This window comes from Ursus arctos, unplaced genomic scaffold (assembly GCF_023065955.2).
Source record: "Ursus arctos isolate Adak ecotype North America unplaced genomic scaffold, UrsArc2.0 scaffold_1, whole genome shotgun sequence".
NCBI lineage: Eukaryota > Metazoa > Chordata > Mammalia > Carnivora > Ursidae > Ursus > Ursus arctos.
This window is the reverse complement of record NW_026622763.1, coordinates 53492231-53508815: the sequence shown is the minus strand read 5'-3', so window position 1 is coordinate 53508815 and position 16585 is coordinate 53492231. Positions and strand designations below refer to the sequence as shown.

The window sequence follows — 16585 nt, the reverse complement described above, 5'->3', positions numbered from 1 at the left end:
CCTATTTCTGTAAGCCTGAGAGTTCATGAACTAGTGGAGAATTTCTCTTCTGATACAAGACTTGGTGGAATTATCCATAACAAGGACCTGGAAGTCCTAGGTAAGCTCTAGGATCTTTGTTAATGTGAACCTAAGATGTTACCTTAAGTAGGAAAATTCATTGAACAGAGAGGTACATTCAAAGTCTGTTTAGAAAAATTGTCTTTTATTGGGGCCCCTGGGTGGCGCAGGCTAAGCATCTGCCTTTGGCTCAGGGCATGATCCCAGAGTCCTGGGATCGAGCCCCACATCAGGTTCCTCCACTGGGAGCCTGCTTCTTCCTCTCCCACTCCCCCTGCCTGTGTTCTCTCTCTCTCTGGCTGTCTCTCTGTCTCTGTCAAATAAATAAATAAAATTTTAAAAAAAAGGAAAAGAAAAAAAAATAAATAAAAAGGGGAATGCAAATTGATGCAGGTCCTGTGGAAAACAGTATGGAGGTGCCTTCAAAAGTTAAAAACAGAATTACCATATGAGCCAGTAATTCAACAACTGGGTATTTACCCAAAGAAAACAAAAACACTACTTCAAAAAGATACATGCACCCCTCTGTTTATTGCAGCATTATTTACAATAGCCAAAATGTGGAAGCAACCGAAGTGTCCAACCATAGATGGATGGTAAAGAAATTGTGGTACACACACACACACACACACACACACTAGAATATTATTCAGCCATAAGAAAAAGTGAAATCTTGCCATTTGCACCAACATGGATGGACCCAGGGGGTATATTGCTAAGTGAAGTAAGCCAGTGAGAGAAAGACAAATACCATATTATTTCACTCGGGTAGAATTTAAAAAACAAAACAAATAAACACCAAAAAGAAGAAACAAACTCTTAAATACAGAGAACTGGTGGTTGCCAGAAGGGAGGTGGATGGCGGATGGGTGAAATTCATGAAGGGGATTATGAAAAAAAAGGAAAAAAATTGGCAAAACTGTAATAAGATACAGATGGGGAAATCGACAGGATCTTGTTGATAGTTGTTAAGGATTGGTACTTATTTCAATGATTAAGAGTTTTAGATTCAACAGTAAGAAAATGAACAACCTGATTTTTAAAATGAGCAAAAGATCTGAACAGATATGTCACCGAAGAAAATAGACAGATGGCAAATAAGCATATTAAAAGATGCGCTGCATCGGGGCGCCTGGGTGGCTCAGTGGGTTAGACATCTGCCTTCGGCTCAGGTCATGATCCCAGGGTCCTGGGATTGAGACCCATGTCAGGCTCCCCACTCAGCGGGGAGTCTGCTTCTCCCTCTCCTTTTGCCCCTCCCCCCGCTCATGCTCTCTCTCTAATAAATAAATAAAATCTTAAAAAAAAAAAAGATGCTCTGCATCATGTCATCAGCAAATTAAAATAATGAGATACTACTACACACCTTGAGATGGCCCAAATCCAGAACGCTGACCATGCCTAATGACAAGGATGTGAAGCAACAGAAACTCTCATTCATTGCTGGTGGAATGCAAAATCATAGTCACTCCGGAAGACAGTGCAGCAGTTTCTTACAAAACTAAACATACTCTTACCGTACCATCCAGCATTCATGTTGCTGGGTATTTACCCAAAAAACCTGAAAACTTAGGTCTACACAAAAACCGGCACCCATATGTTTATAGCAGCTTTATTCGTAATTGGTAAGACATGGAAGCAACTAAGATGTCCTTCAGTAGTAGATATCAGCAACCAAGATATCCAGACAATGTAATATTATTCAGCACGAAATAGAAATAAGCTCTCAAGCCATGAAAAGACATGGAGGAAACTTAAATGCAGCTAAGTTAAAGAGCAAATCTGAAAAGGCTATATACAGTATGATTCCAACTATATAATATTCTAGGAAAGGCGAAACTATGCAGACAGTAAAAAAGATAAGTAGTTGTCAGGGATTAGGGGGAGGGAGAGATGAACAGGTGGAGCACAGATGACGGAGGAGTGAATCTACTCTGTATGATACTATGATCATTAATACGTATCATTATACCTTTGTCCAAACCCATATGTACCCTAATGTAGACTATGGATTTGGGGGATAATGGTATGTCAATATAGGTTCATCAGTTATAGCGAATGCACCATTCTAGTGTGGGATGCTGATAGAGGGGGAAGTTGGAGGTGGGACAGTAGGTATGTGGGAACTCTGTACTTTCTGCTCAGTTTTGCTCTAAATCTAAAATTCTTTTCTCTTGTAATGGCATCCCTGTATTAGCCAAGAGCAAAATCAGGCAGATTATGGTTGTTATGAGAGAACTTTAAAAAAAAATTTCCTGGGCACTCTTTAAATATAATGATCCACTACTTTAGTAATAATCCTAATTACAATGATGGCAACAAATAAATATGATAATATAATCAAATACCTAGGGGCGCCTGGGTGGTATAGCGGTTAAGCGTCTGCCTTCGGCTCAGGGCGTGATCCTGGCGTTATGGGATCGAGCCCCACATCAGGCTCCTCCGCTATGAGCCTGCTTCTTCCTCTCCTACTCCCCCTGATTGTGTTCCCTCTCTCGCTGGCTGTCTCTATCTCTGTTGAATAAATAAATAAAATCTTTAAAAAAAAAAAAAAGGGTTATAATGCAAGAAATTTATAAAAAAAAAAATACCTAAAATAGATATTCCTAGAAACCAATAAATAGTGTTATTTTGAGTTGGATTTTTCTTTTGTTTACATTTGCAACTTTGAGTCTTACTAGGTAATCTCTATGTCACTTTAACAAAGTTTTATAAACTTTGGGTAGATATTACTCATTTATAATGTTCATAATACACTATACCCTATAATGTTCTTAATGTTCATAATACACTAACAATCCTATTTCATTGCCACTATCTCACTCCTGTTGCTGTTTTCACTGAGTGAACAGAAATAAAATTTGAGAAAGGTTTGAGACACAGAAACAGTATCTCCTAAGGTCTTGGTTCCCTTATCCCATTTCCTAATCCCCAGACAAGCTCTTCTAAAAATATTAAAAGCCTTTAAAGGTGCATAGCTGAAAAACTGCTTGATAGAGCTAAAAGCTCACCGGTCAGCCAAGTCTTGACAAAAAGCATGTTTGAGTTTAATAAAAGTGTATTTGTAGAATTAATACACTATAATAAGACAATGTGTAAATCTAGAATATTTTGTTTCCCTAATGAGAAAAAACTCATTACTTGAGAAACAATATTTTCCATTACTGAAGAAAAATTTTCTTTCTTGCTGCAAATGAGAAAATTATTTGAGGACAATACATAACTATAATAAACATAAATCTATGCATTATTTTAACTCTTTATGCTTTATACAGAATTGAATATTTAATTATTATAATTTTTAAAAAGGTATTAGGGCTAAAACAAACAAACACACAAGTAAATACCTGAAATACCTCCTGGCTATCCCATGAAATATGTGCCTAATTCCAATGTTATTTTCTTTCTCAATATTTCAGCAAGGCTATAGGTAGTTCTAATAGGTCATTAACATAAATGCTATTAAAGAATAATGAGATCTGCTCAAACTAGATTATATCATTTACCAAGGTGATAGATTCTGACTCTGAAGAAGATTGCTGACAATTTATCTGACCACTAAGGACTAATGTTTGACTTATAAATTCTAATTTCATTTTTTGCACACTGAGGAAAGAGATTAACAATTTTATCCACATCAAGATGCTTGTTTTGAAGAATTGATTCCATCTCTTTGAATAGTTCTTTCTCCAGTTTTCTCATGTTGTCCAACAAGGTTTTGGCTTTTTCCTGAACAATTAAAAAATAAAAATAAATAAACACACACACGTACAAGTCTAGCCAAATTCCAACTCACCTCTACAAACAAGATTTGTTCATTCAGGTTTCCGCTTCTAGGTTGGTTTCCCTACTCTTATTCTTTAGATTTAGAAGGAATTAAATTCTTTAGGAAAAATCATTGTTCTAGATTGGATTAATAGATTAACCCCAATGTATTAGGTATTTTTAATAGAAAAGAATAATTGTATAGGATTAGTCTATAAGCAAGAAACCTAAAAGACAAATAACAGGACCATTGAAATTATGATACTGTGTATGGGGAAGGTTGCTGAAAATTGATGCTAAGATATTTTTATGAAGTTGGATCTTCTATATTTAAAATCAGTATCAGATTAAACAAAGGAAAAAGAACAGCAGTATTCAAGGGAAAGGACAACTAAAAGAAAAGACATTTTCTTTATGATTCCTCCCTATGATAGCTCTCTGTTTCAAGAAGGGGGGGGAAACGGTCATGACTTTTACAGAATGAAGCAATTTTTAAGTTACTGATGATTACCATAACCAGTTATAGGGTAGCTACTGAGAGAAAAAGTATATAAGAAGAAAGTTATTAAAAAATGAGCATAATTTTTAAAAATTACAGAGCAGAACTCCACAAAACAAAGATTCTTAACCTTAATGTGCATTTTTTTTTTAAAGATTTTATTTATTTATTTGACAGAGATAGAGACAGCCAGCGAGAGAGGGAACACAAGCAGGGGGAGTGGGAGAGGAAGAAGCAGGCTCATAGCAGAGGAGCCTGATGTGGGGCTTGATCCCCGGGATCACGCCCTGAGCCGAAGGCAGACGCTTAACCGCTGTGCCACCCAGGCGCCCCAACCTTAATGTGCATTTTAAAATCAAATTGTATCAACTTTTTCTGAAGAAATGCTACATTACATATCAGTGGGAAAAATGTATTTTGTCTATAAATGGTATAGGAATAATTAGCTCTTAGAAAACAAAGTTAGAATCCCTACTTCATAACATACACAAAAATAAATTTCAGACAAATTAAATATTTTTTTCAAACACACACATATATACTGGAAGAAAATACTGAAGTTATATTTATTTTGAGGTGAGGCTGGCCTTTTGAAGCATAAAATCAAGATGCCTTAAAGGAAAAGATTAACAAATGTAATTGACTAAACTTAAAACTTTTTTGTCTGACAAAAAAGTTTAATAATAGGAATGCCTGGGTGGCTCAGCGGGCTAAGCGTTTGCCTTTGGCTCAGGTCATGGTCCCAGGGTGCTGGGATTGAGTCCCATACCATGCTCCTTGCTCAGCAGGGAGCCTGCTTCTCCCTCTGCCTGCTTCTCCCTCTGGCAAATAAATAAAAATAAAATCTTAAAAAAAAAAGTTTAACAATAAACTGAGATGGAAATTTTGCAATACAACAAAGACTCAGAATTCACATATTTTTGCCTCTTTGAGGCAAAAGACAAAAACAGCCAAGAAACAACTGAAAAATAGACTAAGGAAAAGAAGAGGCAAGTCATTTAAGAGGAAATACTAATGGCCAATAAACTTCTGAGATTTTTAACCTCATTAGTAATCAAGAAATGTAAATTAAGGGGATGCCTGGGTGGCTCAGCCAGTTAAGCAGCTGCCTTCAGCTCAGGTCATGATCTCAGGGTCCTGGGATGAGCCTGGAGTTGGGCTCCCTGCTCAGCGCGGAGCCTGCTTCTCCCTCTCTCTCTGCCCTGCCCCACTGCTCATGCTGTGCACGCGCTCTCTCACTCTCTCTCTCTCAAATAAATAAAATCTTTAGAAAAATGTAAATTAAAAGTCAGTAGCATTGACTCGCTCCAAGACAGGAAAGTAGATCAGAACCAGAGAAAGACAAATACCATATGATTTCACTTAGATGTGGAATCTAAAAAATAAAACAAACGAATAAACAAGCAAAAAGCAAAAATAAACCCATAAATACAGAGCAAACAGACTGAATGGTTGTCAGAGGAGAGGGGGGTGAGGGGTGAGCAAAATGAGTGAAGAGAAGAGGGAGATACAGATGTCCAGTTACGAAATGAATAAGTCAGGGGATAAAAGGCACATAAGGAATACAGTTAATGGTACTGTAATAGCATATGGTGACAGACGGCAGCTACACTTGGGGTGAGCAAAATATAATGTACAGGGTTGTCCAATCACTATATTGTACCCCTGAAACTAATGTTAACACTGTGTGTCAACTATACTTAAATTTTTAAAAAAGTAGACTAGAACCTTTGACATTTCTTCCCTCAAATTCTATTGTCTTTCCACTGCTTTCTGTTGTCAATCAACATTTAATGCCTATTAAATAAAGCCTAAAATAGTAACAACAGCTTTAAAATTTTAATTTCAGTATTATTAGAAAGATGTCAATCAGCAATTTAATTAAACAAATATTTAATAATAAGTCTACAAAACCAACCTTCCAGAAGCAATATTGAGGGAAAAGGAAGCTGACAACTCTTCAGAATTATAGCAAGCTATTAGTGCAGGGTGCGGGCTCCTCAGGGAGGAATGAGGGAAAATACCCCAGAGAAGACAGTCTTGAAACATATCACTGAGGAACTTGAGCAAAGGCAAGAAGAACCAAAGGGCTCATCATTCTTCACAGGGCTGTGCTGAGCCTGGAGGGTAAGCCAAGCCCACGCAGTGTCTGACACCATGGCCAGTGGATTGGGCTCTCATCACATTTAATGGGCTCCTAGAACAAATTGCTTGCCTCTCACTCCATGCCATCAGGCTACAAAAAGTGTTTACGCTCTAGGTTGTGTGTGTGTGTGTGTGTGTGTGTGTGTGTGTGTGTGTGTGTTTTCTTAAGATTTATTGGAAGGAGGGGACAGGCAGAAGGAGAGGAAGAGAGAGTCTTAAGCAGACTCTGTACGATGCTGGGCTCCATGTCAGGCTCAATATGATGACCCAGAGATCACGACCTGAGCTGAAACCAAGAGTCAGACGCTGAACTGACTGTGCCACCCAGGTGCCCTTACACTCTTAAGTTTTAAGTGAAAACAAAGTAGCCCAAAATAAAGCAAGAATAGTGTCAAGAATTCACAGCAAATAGGTCTAGAGAGAACTCTCTGCTTTAAGCATAAGCAAAGCAGGCAGGGGAATGGCAACTGTGCAAACATACTACAGACAAACGTAAATAAATAATTACTTGGAGGACAATTAATTTAATTCATTTTATGTAGAAAGAATGTAAATGTTGATACCTTGATGAAGTAAAAGGAATTACAGGCAATAGAAATCAGCAGCTGGTATAAACAGGTGAGAAAAGGTATAAGATGGCCAAGTTTTTCCTTCGTTGAGGGAAATGAGGTGAGGTTCTATCAAACACCTTTAGGTAGCCCCTCCATTTCCTTCTAGTCTATTTTATCTCTGGGGCAGAGAGGGAAGAGGGCAAGAGGGCTAAGAAGTATAGATATTATAAAACTGTCAATCTATGTATGTATCAATCTGTCCCCCCAAAATATATCTACTTACTTCTTGAGATGAGATTTTGGATGATATGTTAATCTTCTATAATGCTTACATTTAAAAATCACAAGCATTTATCATTTTTTTAAAACTCCAAATCATTATTATTATTCTAAGTCTAAGGGGTGTTAAGTACTTTCCATTAAAATTAATCTAAGGCTGTATGATTAAGAACCTTATGTAAGAGACTATGTTAACTGCCCTAGCTTTGTCATTTTTGGTGTGAGATATAAACGAAGCGAGCTGCTTAAGCTCCCTAAGTCTCAGGTTCCTTATCAGTAGAATGGACATAATAATAGGAGCTACTCATAAAAACGGAAATAATAATAGGAGCTACTCATAAAGAGTGTGAAGATTGAATAAAATATTCGGTGTGATGCTACCATGGTGCTGGTGAATAGTAAGTGCTCAGTAAACGTTAGGTACTGTTACTACATTTAATAGACTCAATTTCCCTAAGAGATTCACAGTGCATTCCTTTTTGTTTTTTTTTTTTAAGATTTTATTAATTTATGGAGGAGGGAGTTAAGATGGCGGAGGAGTAGGGGACCCCTTTTTCAGCCGGTCCCCTGAGTCGAGCTGGATAGGTACCAGACCAGCCTAAATAACCACGGAATCAGCCTGAGACGCAGGATGATGCATCTGGATCTCTACAAATGAACATCTCCAGCGCTGAGTATTGAGGTACGAAGAGGGGAGCTGTAAACCGTGCACGGATATCGGAAGATAAACGGAAGGGGGAGGGAGCCGCCGCGTTTGGGCGCCGGGAAGCGGCAGCCACCTGCACGGGGGAGCGGGGGACACACAGAGGGCACCCGCGAGAGAGCGGACTGAGACCGGTGAGCCGTGAACGCGCGCGCGCCACCAGGCATCTCCCGGAACACCGGAATCCCGGTGTGCTCACGGGATCCAGACTGAGACCGGGAACTCCCGGAGCGCGCGCGGGGCGGCTGGCGGCTGGCGGCTGGCGGGCCACCTGCACGGGGGAGCGGGCGGACTCGCGGTCGGCACCCGAGAAACAGCAAACTGAGACCCTGAACCGGGTGCGCGCGCCACCAGGCTTCTCACGAAACTCCGGAATCGAGGTGTGCTCACCGGGCATAGACTGAGACCGGGAGACCCGGGAGCGCGCGGGGCGGCCGGTGGCTGGCGGCATTAGAAACACAAAGGACAGAGACGCGCGGGCCGGTGGCTGGCGGCATTAGAAACACAAAGGACAGAGACTGGGCGGCCGGTGGCTGGCGGCATTAGAAACACAAAGGACAGAGACGCGCCGGCCCTGGAAGTGAGGGCAGGGTCGCCGAGTTGGTGCGCACATCCCGGGACGCCGCAGGGTTGAGCAGCACCAACAGTAACAGAGTTAAAGTGGCCGGAACATCAGTGGAGAACGGGCCGCAATCCCTCTGTTCTGCGACAATGCAGCCTCTGCTGCTCTGACCCTCAGAAGAGGCATAGCCGGCCGCCAGGGAAAGCCGCCAGAGAACAAAAGCCTGGAAATATCGGCTCAGAGAGTGCCCATCCCCATCCTCCCTCGCAGGGGACACGGAGACTCTAACCAAACAGGGTTGCCTGAGTATCGGCGCGGCAGGCCCCTCCCCCAGAACACAGAAGGCAGGCTGAAAAATCAAGAAGCCCACAACCGGAGGCGCCTGGGTGGCGCCGTCATTGAGCGCCTGTCTTCGGCTTAGGGCGTGATCCCGGCGTTCCGGAAAGGAGTCCCTCATCGGGCTCCTCCGCTGGGAGCCTGCTTCTTCCTCTCTCACTCCCCTGCTTCTGTTTCGTTCTTGCTGACTGTCTGTCTCCCTCTCTCAGATAAGTAAATAAATAAAATCTTTAAAGAAGAAGCCCACATCTCTAAGATCCCTATAAAACAAGAGGCACGGCCTGGGACCCAGTCAATAATTTTGGGCTCTGGAAACCCCGCAACCTCTCTTCATCAGAATGACAAGAAGGAGAAGCCCCCCCCAGCAAAGAAAAGACAGTGAGTCAGGGGCCTCTGCCACAGAAGTAACGGATATGGATGTAACCAAATTATCAGAAATGGAATTCAGAGTAACAATGGTCAAGATAATGAGTAGACTTGAAAAAAGTATTCAGGAAAATATTACTGAGAATATACAATCCCTAAGGGCGGAAATGAGAGCGAATTTGACAGAAATTAAAAATTCTATGAGCCAAATGCAGGCAAAACTAGAGGCTCTGACGGCCAGGGTCACGGAAGCGGAGGAAAGGGTTAGTGAATTGGAGGATGGGTTAATAGAGGAAAAAATAAAATTAGAAGATGGTCTTAAAAAAATCCACGCCCACGAATGTTGGCTACGGGAGATTACTGACTCAACGAAACGATCCAATGTTAGAATCATCGGCATCCCTGAGGGGGTGGAGAAAAACAGAGGTCTAGAAGAGATATTTGAACAAATTGTAGCTGAAAACTTCCCTAATCTAGCAAGGGAAACAAAAATTCGTGTCCAAGAGGCAGAGAGGACCCCTCCCAAGCTCAACCATGACAGACCTACACCACGTCACGTCATAGTGCAATTCGCAAATATGAGATCCAAAGAAACAGTATTGAAAGCGGCCAGGGCAAAGAAATTTCTCACGTACCAAGGCAAAGGCATCAGAATTACATCAGACCTGTCTACACAGACCTGGAATGAGAGAAAGGGTTGGGGGAGCATTTTTAAAGCTCTTTCAGAGAAAAACATGCAGCCAAGGATCCTTTATCCAGCAAGGCTGTCATTCAGAATTGATGGAGAAATAAAGACATTTCAGAATCGACAGTCACTAGCCAATTTCGTAACCACGAAACCAGCCCTACAGGAGGTATTACGGGGGGTTCTATAAAAGTAAAAAGGCCCCAAGAGTGATACAAAACAGAAAGTCACAGCCAATACAAACAAAGACTTTACTGACAACATGGCAGAATTAAAAGCATATCTCTCAGTACTCAGCCTGAACATTAATGGTTTGAATTCTGGTTTCAAACGCCACAGGGTTGCAGATTGGATAAAAAGAAATGACCCATCCATTTGCTGTCTTCAAGAGACTCATTTCGAACCCAAAGATGCATTCAGACTGAGAGTAAGGGGATGGAGTACCATCTTTCACGCAAATGGACCTCAAAAGAAAGCTGGGGTAGCAATTCTCATATCAGATAAATTGGATTTTAAACTACAGACTATAGTTAGAGATGCAGAAGGGCACTATATTATTCTTAAAGGAAGTATTCAACAAGTGGATATGACAATTATAAATATATATGCCCCCAACAGGGGAGCAGCAAGATACACAAGCCAACTCTTAACCAGAATAAAGAGACATATAGATAAAAATACATTAATAGTAGGGGACCTCAACACTCCACTCTCAGAAATAGACAGAACACCCTGGCAAAAACTAAGCAAAGAATCAAAGGCTTTGAATGCCACACTCGACGAGTTGGACCTCTTAGATATATATAGAACACTACACCCCAGAACCAAAGAATACTCATTCTATTCTAATGCCCATGGAACATTTTCAAGAATAGACCATGTTCTGGGACACAAAACAGGTCTCAGCCGATACCAAAAGATTGAAATTATCCCCTGCATATTCTCAGACCACAACGCTCTGAAATTGGAACTCAACCACAAGGAAAAATTTGGAAGAAACTCAAACACTTGGAGACTAAGAACCATCCTGCTCAGGAATGACTCGATAAACCAGGAAATCAAAAATCAAATTAAACAATTTATGGAGACCAATGAGAATGAAAATACAACAGTCCAAAACCTATGGGATACTGCAAAGGCAGTCCTAAGGGGGAAATACATAGCCATCCAAGCCTCACTCAAAAGAATAGAAAAATCTAAAATGCAGTTTTTATATTCTCACCTCAAGAAGCTGGAACAGCAACAGAGGGACAGGCCTAATCCACGCACGAGGAAGCAGTTGACCAAAATTAGAGCTGAAATCAATCAAGCAGAAACCAGAAGTACAGTAGAGCAGATCAACAGGACTAGAAGCTGGTTCTTGGAGAGAATCAATAAAATTGACAGACCACTGGCAAGACTTATCCAAAAGAAAAGAGAAAGGACCCAGATTATTAAAATTATGAATGAAAAAGGAGAGGTCACGACGAACACCACTGAAATTGGAAGGATTATTAGAAATTTTTATCAACAGCTATATGCCAATAAACTAAGCAATCTGGAAGAGATGGAATCCTTCCTGGAAACCTATAAACTACCAAGATTGAAAAAGGAAGAAATTGGTTTCTTAAACAGGCCAATTAATTATGAAGAAATTGAGTCAGTGATAAACAACCTTCCAAATAACAAAACTCCAGGCCCGGACGGTTTTCCTGGGGAATTCTACCAAACATTCAAAGAAGAAATAATACCTATTCTCCTAAAGCTATTTCAAAAAATAGAAACAGAAGGAAAGCTACCAAACTCATTCTATGAGGCCAATATTACCTTGATCCCCAAACCAGGCAAAGACCCCCTCAAAAAGGAGAATTACAGACCGATTTCCCTAATGAATATGGACGCCAAAATCCTCAACAAGATACTTGCTAATAGAATCCAACAGTTCATTAAAAGGATTATCCACCACGATCAAGTGGGATTCATACCTGGGATGCAAGCGTGGTTCAATATTCGCAAATCAATCAGCGTGATACATCATATCAACAAGAAAAGACTCAAGAACCATATGATCCTCTCAATCGATGCCGAAAAAGCATTTGACAAAATACAGCATCCTTTCCTGATTAAAACCCTTCAGAGTGTAGGAATAGAAGGTACATTTCTCAATCTCATAAAAGCCATCTATGAAAAGCCTACTGCAAATATTATTCTCAATGGGGAAAAGCTGGAAGCCTTTCCCTTAAGATCAGGAACACGACAAGGATGCCCACTCTCGCCACTATTATTCAACATAGTACTAGAAGTCCTTGCAACAGCAATCAGACAACAAAAAGGGATCAAAGGTATTCAAATCGGCAAAGAAGAAGTCAAAATGTCTCTCTTCGCAGACGACATGATACTCTATATGGAAAACCCAAAAGAAGCCACTCCCAAACTATTAGAAGTTATAGAGCAATTCAGTAACGTGGCGGGATACAAAATCAATGCTCAGAAATCAGTTGCATTTCTGTACACGAATAACGAGAACGAAGAAAGAGAAATCAGGGAATCCATCCCATTTACAATAGCACCAAAAACCATACGTTACCTTGGAATTAACTTAACCAGAGACGTAAAGGACCTTTATTCTAGAAACTATAAATCACTCTTAAAAGACATTGAGGAAGACATAAAAAGATGGAAAGATATTCCATGCTCATGGATCGGAAGAATTAACATAGTTAAAATGTCCATGCTACCCAGAGCAATCTACACTTTCAATGCTATCCCGATCAAAATACCGAGAACGTTTTTCAAAGAACTGGAACAAATAGTCCTTAAATTTGTATGGAACCAGAAAAGACCCCGAATCTCCAAGGAACTGTTGAAAAGGAAAAACAAAGCTGGGGGTATCACAATGCCGGACTTCGAGCTGTACTACAAAGCTGTGATCACAAAGACAGCATGGTACTGGCACAAAAACAGACACATAGACCAATGGAACAGAATAGAGAGCCCAGAAATGGACCCTCAGCTCTTTGGGCAACTAATATTTGATAAAGCAGGAAAAAACATCTGGTGGGAAAAAGACAGTCTCTTCAATAAATGGTGCTGGGAAAATTGGACAGCTACATGCAAAAGAATGAAACTTGACCACTATCTCACACCATACACAAAAATAAACTCCAAATGGATGAAAGACCTCGATGTGAGACAGGAATCCATCAAAATTCTAGAGGAGAACATAGGCAGCAACCTCTACGACATCAGCCAAAGCAACCTTTTTCATGACACATCCCCAAAGGCAAGAGAAACAAAAGATAAAATGAATTTATGGGACTTCATCAAGATTAAAAGTTTCTGCACATCCAAGGAAACAGTCAGAAAAACTAAGAGGCAGCCCACGGAATGGGAGAATATATTTGCAAATGACACTACAGATAAAGGACTGGTATCCAAGATCTACAAAGAACTTCTCAAACTCAATACACGAGAAACAAATAAACAAATCAAAAAATGGGCAGAAGATATGAACAGACACTTTTCCAATGAAGACATACAAATGGCTAACAGACACATGAAAAAATGTTCAAAATCATTAGCCATCAAGGAAATTCAAATCAAAACCACACTGAGATACCACCTTACGCCAGTTAGAATGGCAAAAATAGACAAGGCAAGAAACAACAATTGTTGGAGAGGATGTGGAGAAAGGGGATCCCTCCTACATTGTTGGTGGGAATGCAAGTTGGTACAGCCACTCTGGAAAACCGTGTGGAGGTCCCTTAAAAAGTTAAAAATTGAGCTACCCTATGATCCAGCCATTGCGCTACTGGGTGTTTACCCCAAAGATACAGACGTAGTGAAGAGAAGGGCCATATGCACCCCAATGTTCATAGCAGCAATGTCCACAATAGCTAAATCGTGGAAGGAGCCGAGATGCCCTGCAACAGATGACTGGATTAAGAAGTTGTGGTCCATATATACAATGGAATATTACTCAGCAATCAGAAAGAATGAGTTCTCAACATTTGCTACAACATGGACGGCACTGGAGGAGATAATGCTTAGTGAAATAAGTCAAGCAGAGAAAGACAACTATCATATGATTTCTCTCATCTATGGAACATAAGAACTAGAATGATCAGTAGGGGAAGAAAGGGATAAAGGAAGGGGGGGTAATCAGAAGGGGGAATGAAACATGAAAGACTATGGACTATGAGAAACAAACTGAGGGCTACAGAGGGGAGGGGGGTGGGGGAATGGGATAGACCGGTGATGGGTAGTAAGGAGGGCACATATTGCATGGTGCACTGGGTGTTATACACAACTAATGAATCATCGAGCCTTACATCGAAAACCGGGGATGTACTGTATGGTGACTAACATAATATAATAAAAAATCATTATTAATTAAAAAAAAAAAAAAAAAAAAAAAAAAAAAAAAAAAAAAAAAAGATTTTATTAATTTATTTATGTATTTAAGAGAGAAAGAGCCCCATGAGCAGGGCAGATAGGAGGAGATGAGGAGAGGGAGAAGCAGGCTCCCCGCTGAGCAGACAGCCTGATACGGGACTCGATCCCAGGACCCTGGGATCATGACCTGAGCCAAAGGCAGATGCCTAACTGACTGTGCCATCCAGGCACCCTCACAATGCATTCTTAACCATTATTTTTAACCTTTGGTTACAGCTCTACTATAATCTAAGCATCTAAACTATTTTTAAACCTGTTTTTAGATGAAGGAAGGAAAGAAAGCTGAAATTCCGAAGTTCAAAATGTGGATTGAACCATACTGGAAACTATTCTTTTTTTTTTTTAAAGATTTTATTTATTTATTTGACAGAGAGAGAGACAGCCAGCGAGAGAGCGAACACAAGCAGGGGGAGTGGGAGAGGAAGAAGCAGGCTCTCAGCGGAGCAGGGAGCCCGATGCAGGGCTCGATCCCAGCACCCTGGGATCACACCCTGGGCCAAAGGCAGACACTTAACGACTGAGCCACCCAGGCGCCCCTTAAACTATTCTTAATGGTAAAACAGAATATAATTTAATCATACCTCCTTTTTATCTATTACTTCCAATGCCTGTTGATGTTTTTGGTAGAGCGGGTGTCTTCTGTCAGGCTTAAACTGAAAACGTGGCTTCTTTTTAACTGGATCTTCAAGTTCAAATGTTGGTGAACTGGTATCCAATAGTTGTGAAATATTTGGTACAAATATGAAAGGCTTAAAAACGGATCTAGAAGAAAAAGTCTTCATTAAATTGGCTTGTGGGGATATAAAAATATTCAGCATTATTCTAAATCTTTTAAGATTCCCTCTAGCTTCTATTAATTTGCTACATCCTAATTGTTCCTGTCATACTACTTATACCCATGTCTGTCTTTCCTGGTACACTGAGCTCTCCTCTGGGGCTGGAACACACTTTATTTAGCCCTCCGTGAACCTAACAAAGGGCCTGGCACAGAAACAGTGCCAAGTGGAGTTACAGTTCATCATTTTCTACTGCAAACTCCACAGCCCAAGGGTAAGATCAATCCTCAGTGTTATAGACTGAGGTTTAGGATTTGGAATGAAAATCAGCAGCAGTATTAATAAGGTATTCATGAGTCTCACTCCATCTTCTTGAAAATATCTTTAATAACATGAAAGAGCGTAACCGTAGGAGATAGTGAATATAAGATCACTTCAAAATGTAATGTACATTAAGTTCTATGAGAGACACTAATGACTAAAGATAGTCTATACAAATCCTGCTTTAGATACAGCTTCAACTACTGACAGTTTAAATTTTATATGCATGTATTTTCTAGATATGAATAGATAAGTAACCATCTAAATCTGACACGACTACATCATTTAATCTTTTTACTGTTGTTAATCATCTAATAATGCAATACTGAATCTGCAAAAGAAAACCATCTACTTTTTTCTTCTTGACAAATTTAAATATATTTGGGGAAAGAGAGTAGGGATAACTGCATACAAGACACTATTAACATTTTGTCCTATAAAAATGAGAATAGTTATGGCAGTTATATACATATGGAAATGGCAGACTACACCCTGAACAGAAAATGCATCCAAAAATTAATATCATATTTGTGTTAAGAAAAATTTAGCCTGGGGCACCTGGGTGGCGCAGTCGTTAAGCGTCTGCCTTTGGCTCAGGGCCTGATCCCAGGGTCCTGGGATCGAGCCCCGCATCAGGCTCCTCTGCTGGGAGCCTGCTTCTTCCTCTCCCACTCCCCCTGCTTGTGTTCCCTCTCTCGCTGGCTGTCTCTCTCTGTCAAATAAATAAATAAAATCTTAAAAAAAAAAAAAAAGAAAAAAAAAGAGAAAAATTTAGCCTGGCAAAATCACCAACAGACTAATGACTACCCTACTCCCTGACCACTTGCTGATTTAAAATATTTTATGACTTTACCTCTCAGGATCAGGAGTCCCTGTGAAGAAGTGAATGCAAGGAATGCTGGAGTCTTGAGGTAAAATAGAAACCATGCTTGCAGTGGTCAGGAATTCTCCCTCCATATTAATGCCACTTGGTTTATCTCGGAGAATTTCCATCATTGTTTCAAAAGTTATATTTCCTAGGGAAATCATTTTAAAAATCATCAAATACATATGAATTTGTAGATTGACATACTGTAAATATGAACTGCTTTCTCTATTGATAA

At 40.2% G+C, this 16585-nt stretch overlaps 1 protein-coding gene across 3 annotated transcripts in view; it reads right to left on the bottom strand.

The window, feature by feature from the left end:
- Positions 1–1656: 1656 nt before the first annotated feature.
- Positions 1657–16585, bottom strand: part of SCRN3 (secernin 3) — a 34558-nt gene continuing 19629 nt past the window's right edge. For all 3 annotated transcript variants that reach the window (XM_026492533.4, XM_026492532.4, XM_026492534.4), the window contains exons 6-8: positions 16336–16498; positions 14967–15147; positions 1657–3789 (exon numbers count right to left, since the gene is read on the bottom strand). In XM_026492533.4, coding sequence (XP_026348318.2) covers positions 3619–3789; positions 14967–15147; positions 16336–16498 — 515 coding nt within the window. In that variant the 3' untranslated portion in view covers positions 1657–3618. The remainder of the gene's footprint in view (positions 3790–14966; positions 15148–16335; positions 16499–16585) is intronic.